Here is a 13,017-nt window from a genome sequence, read left to right on the forward strand (position 1 = left end):
TTACCAATTGATGAGGAGCCCTAAACAGGTAGCTAAATGGGTAGTGCAGAAGGTTGAGGAAGGTGGAAGAGTAGAGATCAGCATAGCGTAGAACTTGACTAGCAAAGAAAGTCTGTCTAGAACCTAAACACACACACAGCAAAAAAAATATAAGATCTATAGATTGGCAATATGTATACAACAATAAATTGTGGCATTTGTGCGAGTCCTTGAGGTCAAATTCTTTTATGTTTACCATCAGTTACAATGATTCCAGGTATTTTCAATTATTTTTTCTTTTACTAATTTAGAATGTATAAATCAATTAAGATGTAGTGTGAAGTCAAGTCAGTATATCTACAGAGGTATTGCCATTATTGTAATTGTATCAGTTCATTAGAGATTAATCTAATTTAGGCCTAAAAAAGTTTGTATTGTCCTTAAAGCTCCTAACACAGAGTATGTCGGTCGGTAATCTATTCATATATATATTTTTAATATTTTGCCACATACAATATGAAAAAAAGTTCACCTCAAAATATGATGGTAAACATCGATTTATAAGGTTTGTGAGGCTCATGCTTTTAATATATTACAATTGTGCAGTATGAATTACAATCGGGCAAAACATTTTGCAAATTTTATACCAAATATAAGAAAATTCAAATATGAAACAACAACAACACTTTCAGATTTTATGGCCGGCCTAATGCATGCCCAGTGCATTACAATAATGATTGCAAGTATCCTATAACTGGGCTTGGTTTACATCTTCTAGTCAAGGGTGCCTTAGTAAGTCATTTGATGGAAGCCATTAATTATTATGTTCATTTATATTTCCAAGAAAATTCAAATACTACTCATAGAACACAGTTCCAATCAACTCTATGCCAAGATGATTGATGTCTCTTTTACCATTTGTGACCCGTTCTGTCAAAGTCAGACGGAACTGCACACCTACATGTTACTGGTTACAGAGTTTCTGCCTACTTCATGCTTACTTCAAACATCAGCATAACAACATGTGTCATGTACCACAGCAAATAAGATTCTACAAATTGTAAGGACTGCAATAATAAGGTATAAGAAACCTGTCAAATTCCTTGATTCAGAGCCAAACAAGAATATCAGATCAAATTTATAAATAAGCAACATGTCGGTGCCCAGTTCCATCTGATTTTTTAATAACGGTTCACATTTTTCATGCTAAAGTGCATTGACACTTGACTTACCACTTCTGAACAGACTTCCTAGTTTACCATGGCACATGTCCATCTCATGAGTCACTTGCTATAAATGATGCAAAAATTGAATCATGATTAGTAAATTTCATTATGTAATTGAACTCTTACTATACATAGGTATGAAAAGGTAAAGAAGTTGGTCAAATCAAATAGAACTGACAGTTACTTGATTTTTATAACTTTTCTTATTAATTTTCATCTTTTAGCTAAACCTAAAATTTCACCCTAAGAGTAACCTTGGGTAGGATTAGCTTTAATGATAGTTTCAGGTGTGTACATGTAGATGCAGAATTTTATGAGTGACCAGTGGGCACTCTTGATTACTAGTCACTCTTGAGCATTTGAGATATCCAGGGTCAAAGTTTTTGTGTAAACTTTGACCCTGGATAACTGGGCACATACTAGATTCTTATTCCATACAACTGAGACATCAACAAAAGCAAAATATGTTAGCCATACATAAATTTACACTGTCATTCAAGTTCTACCCAACTAATTGCTTGTTTAACAAAGAAAACACAAATGCATTTATCTTGAGTTTGGAGGTAGATGTATGTGTTTTCCCTACTCAGGATTCATTTTCTCCTTCAAATCAAGTATATGCAGTGTATATGTTTATCCTTATTATGGTAGCATCAAGATTTACTGATAAGAATACATGGCCATGCTTTGAGGAGATGACATACCTGAATGGCTTTCCTGACTTTGCTAATATCAGGGATCACATCTGTGCTACTGTCTAGATACCTGGATAAAAGAAAAAAGATTTCACACAACATGAAACCATCAGGTACTAATACACACAACAGCTTTGACTGTGTTAATCATGTAAAATGTTATGAATACAATCAACATTGATGGATATTGTGTTGAAAACATCATCTGATACTGACTGATCAAATTTCTATCAACTGGTTTAAATAAACAATTAAATATTCCAGTGTTTGAAAATTGAAAAAAATAGCTCTTTGGAAGTTATTGATTTTGTACCAATATTTTGTTACAGCTATGAACTAGTAATACAGACTTCATCTACAACATGTCTGAAACTGAAGACTTCAACCATGGGTACAATGACACAAAGGTGATACTTCAATTATCCACTCACACAGAATGACAAAATATTAACAAAAGCGCAGTGATTTATAGTGCGCTACACACAGGCACAACGCCTAGACGTTGATCCACAAGCCTCAGCACACTTTTACAAGCTAAATGTACAACACACAGCTTACAAAATACCACACAAGTGAGCAATATGACTTTGTGAGGCCAATATGCAGCAATCAAATTAAGCAAGCGCAGAGGGCGATTTGCACTCACAAAGATGCCACATGCTTCGCAAGTCATCTGGATGGCGAAATAGCACAGACAAAATTGAGTTGAGATTTATTTAATCTAAGGCTCTAACAGCTGCTCTTCCCATTATCTTTAATGAATTGACATGGATATGAAAATATTATAACATTAATTAAACATTAAAATATATTAAAGTGTATGATCCTCCTAGAGGAAAACCTTTCTGTAGTATCTAAAACCAATTCAAGGGTCAGTAAATTCCTGGAAATAAGAATATTGCATTCTAATGCTTCTTGTACTTTATGCAAGTGATGATGCAAATTTATAAACACTACTACGATTGAAAACCAAATTACCCCTGGTTCATGAGAAATGACCTGATTCTTAGCAAAACCCCATGAACAAGGGGCAATTTTCAAAAAAAAGTTGCCCTTGGTTCCTGGTCTCTTATTTCAAAAGCCTTGTATGTACAACATAAACAGCTTAGACAGGATAGGATGCTATGAATGCAGTTTACATCATTGTTGAAGCAAAACATTAAATTACCCTTTCATTAAGTTGACATTTTTCAAAACCAAAATATTAGGGATGCTTTACTGGACAAAATTACAGAGCTGGACAATATTACAGAACTTCACCAATGATATGAAACAATGGATTTTTACAATCAGACTTAGCTATACCGAAAATATAAATTTCTCGATCCTGAGAGTATGATTGTACTGCATGCACTGCATAATGTCGTAAATTTTGTGGAATGACACGATAGCGCGATCGATTGTGCATGCACAGAAAATGCAGCACTACCCAAAGCGTGTGTGGTAGGCATTGTACGCTTGACGCAATTGTCATTGTGTACCGATTGAGCTCTCAGGATCGAGAAACTATTATTTCAGCTATAGTCACCCTATCACACAGTTGTATTTGCAGAAAAAATAACTAGCACTTGCAGAATGTGTGATTATGACGACTCTACCCACTGTTTCATCTACAGCTGATGCTGGCTGTCATGATTTATTTTTTGGTTGTGTGATGATGATGACTGTACCCAATGTTTCATTTACAGCTGATGTAGGCTGTCATGGTTTATCTTTGGCTGATCAGTGTTTAATGTCAAGGTACCTGTTTTGGAGGATGTGTACTGAATTATGATATTCACTTCAAACTGCAGTAATCAATTCAAACTGCATGAAATGTGTTCAAATAATGTTTAGAGAAGTTATGTGCCTGGAAAGTTGGAATACATATGCTTTAAGGAATCCGTCACCCACCTTTGCACAGTATTTTTTGTGGACCTGAGAGCACACCAAACACACCAAATTGCATTCTGAATATGAGGAATGTCCTTCTGATATCAAATAATTTTAACTTTTTGAAATTATTAATTTATATTTTTGATATTTAAAAGTCCTTGAAGTAAACTTTATAAATCTATGATATGTACTTAGAGTGTATGTAGCTGGGCGGAAAAGCTGTCCATCATATCAAAAGTTTGACTTTTCATATTGAAAATATACATTTTTTCCACAAAACACCTAAAAAAAACACCTTTTGAACTTTGATCTTTCTCACATTCACGCGCCAACATAATCCCAATTATTTTTCAACTGATATTTGTTTGAGAGCATCCAAATAAACTAAACATTAAGTAACTTTGTTGGGATCTTGTTGGTGCATAGATCTACAAGGACTCAAAAAGTGCATTTTGCACTGTCCAACAGCCTTTTTAAGACTCACATTGAACTTTGACCTTTCAAATTCATGAGCCAACATGATCCTAAATTTTTTTCAAATGATAATTGTTTGGAAGCATCCAAATAAACAAAACATGAAGTTACTTTGTTGAGATCTTGTTGGCGCATAGATCTACAAGGACTCAAAACGTGTATTTTGCTATGCCTTTTTAAGACTCAAATTGAACTTTGACCTTTCTCAAATTCATGCAACAACATGATCCCAATTATATTTTCCAAGTGATAATTGTTTGGGAGCAATCTAAATAAACTAACCATGAAGTAATTTTGTTGGGATCTTGTTGGCGTATAAATCTACAAGAACTTGAAAAGTGCATGTTACTCCATGCGACAGCCTTTTTATACCAAATACTGGCCTTCAGAGAATCTTCAAAAAACAATTAAAAATGCTAATCACTGAGAACCCAAATTTTTGTTTTAATTTTTATTAGATAGTAACTCTCTCTACCATCTTGTTTCATTTTCCCAGTTGCATGATAATGCTTCAGGGCTTGGTGTTCTTTCATGTGGACTTGTTATTTTCATGTGATCTTAATGGTGCATTAAGACCACAAAAATGGCACCACCAAGATCCCAAATTTTATATGACATAATAGTCATAATGCTACAAATTTGGCTATAGTATCTTGAGGTACCATGCTATCAACATATATTTTATTTCAAAAATCCATGACCTACTTGTATCACACACACCCTAAATATGGTACAATCTTAGTGACAGTGACTGTTAAGTATATATCATTAGATTTATAAAGTTTATTATATCACAAATTTCAAGAAATCTAAATTATTTGATATCAGAAGGATATTCCTTGTATTCAGAGTGCAATTTGATGTGTCCAATGTGCTCTCAGATCCCACCAAAAAACTGTTCAAACATCGGTATCTGAGCCCTTAAGGCAAGAAAAGATAAGATAACTTAATTTCCATCAAATAAAGCTTTGTGCAGTGCGCAGAGATTATACATTGCAATCAGATCATTGTGTAAAGAAAATGAGGATTGGCATTTGTTGATGAAATGCAGTTTGGTTTCAGTTGCTGAGTGATATGTGTCATGTTTAATTTGAGTGAGTTTCAAATTGTTCACTTATCACTGCATGAAAAATATCTGGAGTGTATTCTGGAGGTCCCGGGTTTGACCAATTAACATATTGGTATGTGAACAAAGTTGCCAAATTGGGAAATGGATCGGCATCATATGCTGAGGCTCAGAAGATAATTGGCAAGATATTGTTGTACCATTTTAGTGGTGGAGGCACAAAATCATGAAAAAGAAAATGATCTATTCTTCTGTGGTCTAGCCTTTGTGTGCTGCTTCAACTTCCAACTTGCCATGCATTTTTTCATTAGCAGACCTCAAGAATACAATTCTCAGACAGAAGGGACTTACATGTCAACTACGGAGTTATCTGCTTGTTTGATTGAATACCTGTTGTAATAATTAGTTAATCATGTGTTTGTTATTTGTATCCATATAAAACCCATAGCCATTGGTGTGAATGCTGCCACTATCTGTTATGTCATTAGTTTTCACTATCAACACCACTGAGAGCATTAATAAGTTCTGTCAACAACTATTTACACATATGACATCAGCAGGTACAACTGTATGCATGCAGTCACTTTAACTATGTCACTTAAAGTAAACATTGTCATATGCTGGTCTGTGCAATATTAGTTCTGCAATGCATACACTTACTGTCAATCGAAAAGTAGGTATTCACTAACCAATACCTGTGATATCATATGCATAATAGCGCCAGGTGACACCAGATATTTGATACTGCCAACACCAGTAGTTACAGTATTGGGTGGTTGATACTATTTGGTATCAGTCATTTGCCGATACGATACTTGTGATAGAATGCATTTTAAACAGGTAGTAAATTATGATGAAACAAACCGAAGTTCAAAGAAAAATTAGCCTAAAAAAGAGTAAATACAAGTTTCTAAACAAACTGAAAGGTTTAGCATTATGTAGGGATAGTTCCAGTCAACTCAGCATTATCATTGTGTCATTATCGGGACTTCAATATCCCGATAACAACACAATGTTGATGTTGAGTTTCAGTTACTAGAACTAATGCAGGTATATAGAGTTAGCCTACTCTATTCATGATTCAAGTTCAAAATCACACATGATATAGCCAATGTTTAGGTCTAGTAAGAGTTTAGTATGATTGAAAATTATCATGTTTACATGATTATAGTTAAAGATACGAAATGTGTTGTGTTAAATGAGCCTGTTATTAGAAACCAAAAAAAATCTAAAGAATAAGATAAAGATATATTGTTAGCCTGTTGTTGGGTGGTGATTAAAACTTGGTATCGTCCAAAAACCGATTTGAAACTAATAGAGTTACCTCTTAAAAATCTTTGTCTTTGAAATGTACATGTAGCTGAAAAGTTTAAAGCGTATTGAACTTGTGTTAACAATCTGAATGACAACATGAAAGTGTTTATGCATTAGCATTTGCACAAAAAGTGTGATTGAACTTATCCATTGGGTGAATTTGTTATTTCTTTGCATGATTTAGGTGTAAATACACCCCTACATAGACCTATACACCTGTATAATAGTGAAACACATATTCATTTTTATGCACTGAAGTCACAATAGTATTGGTGTATCTCCAATACTTTTTGGGTTTCGGTACCGATATCGACAAATTGACAACCAATACCAAAAGTGAGTATCGCCCATCCGTATGAATAATATATGTTTACTTTTGTGGATAAACTTGCTGACAAACCTTACCTCCTGCTTAAAACACAGGACAAAGCAAATTGATGTATGCAACAGATTTGAACATATATACTAGGTTATATTAGTAACCATATCATGCATGTAACTGATAACTTAAATACAATGACATCAGCAACATTTCAATTCAGACCACTGATTAGAAAATAACAATAAAACATGCAGGATTGTGATTGATCCATTTCACATGCAACAAGAAAAACATAGTAACAGAGCCATGCAACTCAATCACAACTAGTCTCCGACACTTACATGGTTTTACAGCTCTCATTACATTGGTGTTTTTCCCTGGCTGCCCTAGAGTCTATGCAAACCCTTTTATTGTTCCTCACTGTCACATGGTATCTGCAATTTTATTGTTTTCCTTTTATTTTAGTCTTATACTAAATTATAAAACTTACTTTAACAAATATAAGGAATCAAAAACTTCATTGCAAATGATCTATTGGTGAAATTTTGCTGATGTCCTATAATAATTTTATAATAATATGAAGCTATAACAATGAAGATAAATTTTATGAGATTATAGAAAAAGGTACAATGTATACAAAAACAGTTAAGTCTGCCACAAACCTATAACAAAATTAAAGCTTAGATTTCAAATAAGCATGGCCTGGCTAACGAAACTCGATCCTAAACTTACGACAATCATATGTTATACATTAAATAGACTAGTAATCTTATTTTAATAGTACATTGCCTGATAGGACATACGACTGTCATAGGTTTACGAGCTGATTTCGTGAACTGGGTCCTGGATAGTAGCAGTTAGATATTAAAGCAGTTTCAAATCTTACCTCATTCAAAGAACAGCATTCGTTACAATGTAAGTGATGTGAAATTATACAAAGAAACTGCAATAATTAGAGTGTTATATCATTGTTCAAAAACCCACTTTTTACAAAAACACTTACTTGTACTTGTCAGCCAGTGCAGCATCTAGATCTTCTAACTTCTCAAACAAAGCTAATGATAAAAAACAAAATGCATATATTTTAGGTCATCAAAAGGTCATGTACACTCACCCCCACACACATACAAGGCAAAAAACAGCATTGCTGTTCATTTCATTAATTCCCATTTTAATTAAACACCATTTTCCACTTACATTGTTTCTCTGTCCAAACTAGAAGATCTTGAGCAACCTCAGGTACCACTAGGAATGTCCTCCATCCTCTTTCCTTCTTTGACTTGAGGATGTCACCAAAGATGTGATCACCAATGTACAAGACATCATTACCCCTGCATCCCATAAGCTCACAGAAAGTGTCACATGATCCTCCTGAGTAGACCTGTCCTCTTTGGAAAGGACCTACATGGGTGCCAATCTTGAGAGCCCCTGTTTCCTGTTAAGTACCAAGACACAAATGATCAGAATAATTTCAAATGCATACCCACTAACTACACGCAATACTATCACTATTCTTTGGTGTATTTTACATGTTGTATTGTAATATAGTATTTTGCATTTCACACAATATATTTTTTACCTAATTTAATTAATTTTATATGCGACTTTTTATGTGTAGATTGTAAATTTATTATACTGTTGACATGCTGAATTAATAAAATAAAATAAAATCATACTATGTTCTTCAACTCTTTATCTTTAGCAGAGTCCCCCAAATTATGTGCCAACATTTTTGTTTGTGTTTGGCATGTTGGAGCAACGTTAAAAAGTCCTGATCTATAATTATATAATATTGGATGGCATTGAGGGTTGTATGAGAATATACTGCACGCGCCATGAATGATATTCAACGAGCCGGTACGGCGAGTTGAATATCATTCATGGCAAGTGCAGTATTCTCATACAACCCAAATAAAGCCATCCAATATTATTATTATTATATAATATGAAGCTGACTGAAACTCATAAATGAAAACATTCATGCATCAGAAACACGAGGCTGTTTATAGACACAGGCCTAGGCATACACATAGGCTAGGCCTAGTTATTGTGTTGATTGAATGCACACGCACGCACCACGCAGACAATTGAGTAAGCTTACCGTGAAAATGTTGTAGGCCTAACTACTGCAATAATAGCGCCGTGAAACGAGTAACCATGTTCTCTGTGCACCGTCAATATTAAGATACTGAGCTGATTAACTCAGATTATACCCGATGAAATCGCCGTATTTTAGCTGCAGTTTTGTGCTGCTTGTGAAGCCATGAGGACAAATGACTTGCTGCACATCAGAGGAGTCGTGCAGTACCAAAATTAGTCTCAATCACTGTTTGTGAACGCTCCACGTGAATACTGCGTTTATGTGATGCGTGCCTTCTGGGGATTGTGATGAGCGTGCGGGTATCAAGATATATTGAACAGTTTTGTAAAAATACTGAACAGTTTGATTAAAACGTCATTCAGTACTAAAAATGAGTGGTATAGATGGAAGCTTCATATTATATAATAATATCTATTACTGTACTTTCAATTCACCTGTAATTGTTGAAGATAAGGTGAGTGGAATCACAGGAGCCACATGGGGGCAAAAATGGTACCCCTTATATCAAGCCTTGGGATCTCCTTTATAGAACCCATACAATTCCACTTGCATGTAAGCTTTATTTGGCTCAATATTTGAGTGCAAACACTGCTAGGTCATGGTCCCCTCTGACTCGCCTTTAACAGTAGCAATGGTTATATATTGTGTATGAAAGGTTGTAAATGCCATATTGGAATATTAACCAAATAATATTCCAAATTGCTGATTTTGATAACACTGTTTACATTTCTTCACTACACAATTGCATATGTGGATCAGCAGCAATTGTGTTTCTATTTTAGTCTTACCAGATCTACTTGTCGTAGTACACTGCCTGTTCCAAAGAATTTGGGTTTATTTGCAGACACTATGCATACATCAAAGTATTGATACCATGGCTTGTGGGGCATGTCAGGCTGAAAACAAATGAAAGTATGAAACCAACATTTTAAGTGATATTTGACCACATTAACCACATCTTTTGATGTGCATGAATCAGTAAAAAGTACATTTTTTCATCTGCAGTGAAAGCAAACATAAAAAGAAAAGAAATATTTAACAAATTCCATGACTATACCACAATCAAGTTTCACTATAGCTTAATTAAACTTAAGCTTCAAGTCAATTGATACTATCTTCACAATAACTGTGAAAACGTTGTAACAAATTCTCTTAACGTAACTGCCCCTTACATTGCATTTAGGTACTCTTAATAATTTGACTCAATAACAACATAGAACCTTTACTGGGTATTAAAGTTAAGCATATGTCTTTTGCACATTTCGACAACTTTATCTTCAGTTACTGGAAACTACAAAAATACATGAGGATTAGGTTTACTTTTATTAATTTTAAGTGAGAAAAACAAATTTTGTGTAACTTACTGCTGGTCCATTAGGAAAATCAAACAGGTATGTCATAATTTTCTGGAAAAAAACAACAACAATCCAACAAAACATTGAACATTATTCATGTTTCTACAACGCTTTAAGAACAATTGCAAAAACAATGCAATTAGCAAGCACACTTCAAGATTAACATGAATTTTAAGTTCAGATGAGTAAACAATGGTATATATAACTCAGTTTTTGGTAAGAAAATGTACGGAGTCAAGAAATACAATATACACATACCTTTGTATAGTTATAATCACTGTTTGTAACCAAGAACACTTTCCTCCCATGGTCTCGCATTCTGGGTAAAGACAATAGATTAATGGGGTAAGAAGTAAACCTTACACACACAAAAACTATTAAGCATTTGAAAACATTTTAGAGAAAGTGAGCCACATCCTGGGTTTATTGACAGAATGTGCAACCAATAGCTACAGTGGGCAACAAATTGCAATTCTGGCTGATCATTTTGCAATTCGGAGGAAGAAACAGGGAAAACTACCGTAAGATTGCACAACCTACTAGAACACAAATACAAATTGTTATAGGTAAAATATGGATAAAATACGCACAGATATCCAGTGAGCAATCTGTGTTTTGAACAAAGTTAAAAGTATAAATAAATTTACCAACATGATATTCTTTTACTATACTGTTATATCTAGTATAAGTTTTACCTTTGTAAGAGTACAGGAAGCCTAGGGTCTTTGATGACATACTCATCTGGCTGATCTACTGTTGTCTGCTTTAATGCTCCCTACAAAGAAATCATCAGTTTAAATATCACTTCACTGCTATCACACAATGTTTGACAAATTAATTTCTTTCAGAATAAATTGACACATTTAGCTTTATTTGGTAAATATTAGCATCAATTTGCATATATATTAGAAAACAAACACACTTTTTCCCACATACATGTTAAGTTTTGGAAACACTGCCAACTTCTTTTTACAAGTTTTACTATTCAACAGCTGACACACATTTCAAGTTTTTTGGCCTTATTATGGACATGGTCAAGTTTTCACTATCATGTGCAGACTGACCCTACACTGGCAACGGACTGTCAATAGTTATACACGTAATTCTTATGCTGTTCCCCTCCCCCACTTTCTTGGATTCTTGAACGCACTGGGCAAAATATGGGTCAACAATTCACTACTTCAATTGGCAAAAAAAAAAAATTCCATCAGTACATTTACAAGTTGTGCCCCCCCCCCTTCCGAAAACCTGACTATAGCACTGACAGTTCCTGTTTCTCCAGCTACACAGAGATTTTTTTATTATGTCCTCATTTGCTGGTGTTTACAAAAGCACACACACACACAAACACACCCCTGTATATTATTAGTCATGGTCATACCTTCATATGCACCCAGTCTACTGCATTCCTGACATCTTCAAAGATGCTTTCCCATGACAGCATGAGGTCACCTTTCTTCACACCAACACTGGATGAAACTGCAGTATATTCAGACGATGTTGAGAAGTAATTCACACAGCATGCCAAAAGGTATGTCTCTGTAGAAACAACATCAATAAAATTGTTAGTCATGGAGAATGGAGTTGCAATATTCTTTCCTTTACACAGACATTTTGATCTTGCCTGACACTGCTATTATTATTATAAGGTGTTCTTCCTTGCAAGATGTTACTGAGCAGTCACAAATCAAGGCACTGACATCAGATTAACTCTACAACATTTAAGACTCCAATTCTACTTCTTAAACATCCAATGATGGGGAAATAATACTTCAATCTAAATAGATGGACACTTACAATTTGTACCAAAAAGATGGCTCATATTTTGCTTCTCATGACATTCTCAACACTAATAAACATTTTAAAGTGTTAGCATATATCATAATCTTCCATGGGCCAAGTGTCCCTATGGTATGTACAATCTTGTCTATGATCTTCAAAGTAACAACAGCAATTTTGAATTGATGCTGTAATTACAACCCAAGAACTCCACAATAAATGTACAAGATGGTCACTGTGATTTTTTTATTTTACCTTATTATTTTTACTCAAATGAATAGAAACCCTTCCTGAAAGTTATTACTAAATATTATTTCATAATTAAAAAATAAGAACATCAAAATTTGACGGAAATTGTACATTATGGCATTAAAGAAGAATTACAATGGCCAGAAGCAGGTTTAACTATGTAAATTATTTACACCAGATAATTGCCATTGTATTCAAGCAATTTCCTTGACTAAAAATTTAAGCCACAATGTGAAGTGCATGTGAACCCTGGCTACCTCTTGTCTTTATAACCATCTCCACTTGGCCAACTGTACTATTACAAGTTTGTCAAGACCTTAAAGGATCCAAAATGATGGCGTTTATTGCGTTTTTCGACAGTATTTTTTGTGGGACATGAGAGCACCTCAGACCTATCGAATTGCATTCTGAATCTGAAGCCTGTCTTTCTGATATCAAATAATTTTTATTTTTTTTAAATCACAATATAATACAAATTTTATGACAAATTATAAAAATTTGATATTTTTCAAATTTTTGATATATATATAACAGTCCTCGAAGTAAATTATATAAATCTAATGATATATTCTTAAAGTGTAT

At 34.1% G+C, this 13,017-nt stretch overlaps 1 protein-coding gene across 4 annotated transcripts in view; it reads right to left on the reverse strand.

Moving 5' to 3' along the window:
- The window catches only part of LOC140148915 (cytosolic purine 5'-nucleotidase-like), a 44,792-nt gene that overhangs the window by 8,588 nt on the left and 23,187 nt on the right, over positions 1 to 13,017 (reverse strand). For 3 of the 4 annotated variants that reach the window (XM_072171015.1, XM_072171017.1, XM_072171018.1), the window contains exons 6-16: positions 11,789 to 11,946; positions 11,103 to 11,182; positions 10,666 to 10,726; positions 10,417 to 10,458; positions 9,841 to 9,948; positions 8,149 to 8,386; positions 7,955 to 8,006; positions 7,293 to 7,385; positions 1,910 to 1,970; positions 1,212 to 1,269; positions 5 to 123 (exon numbers count right to left, since the gene is read on the reverse strand). In XM_072171015.1, the coding sequence (XP_072027116.1) occupies positions 5 to 123; positions 1,212 to 1,269; positions 1,910 to 1,970; positions 7,293 to 7,385; positions 7,955 to 8,006; positions 8,149 to 8,386; positions 9,841 to 9,948; positions 10,417 to 10,458; positions 10,666 to 10,726; positions 11,103 to 11,182; positions 11,789 to 11,946 (1,070 nt within the window). The remainder of the gene's footprint in view (positions 1 to 4; positions 124 to 1,211; positions 1,270 to 1,909; positions 1,971 to 7,292; positions 7,386 to 7,954; positions 8,007 to 8,148; positions 8,387 to 9,840; positions 9,949 to 10,416; positions 10,459 to 10,665; positions 10,727 to 11,102; positions 11,183 to 11,788; positions 11,947 to 13,017) is intronic. The other variant, XM_072171019.1, reaches the window with a different exon arrangement.

Source organism: Amphiura filiformis, chromosome 3 (assembly GCF_039555335.1).
Source record: "Amphiura filiformis chromosome 3, Afil_fr2py, whole genome shotgun sequence".
Classification (NCBI taxonomy): domain Eukaryota; kingdom Metazoa; phylum Echinodermata; class Ophiuroidea; order Amphilepidida; family Amphiuridae; genus Amphiura; species Amphiura filiformis.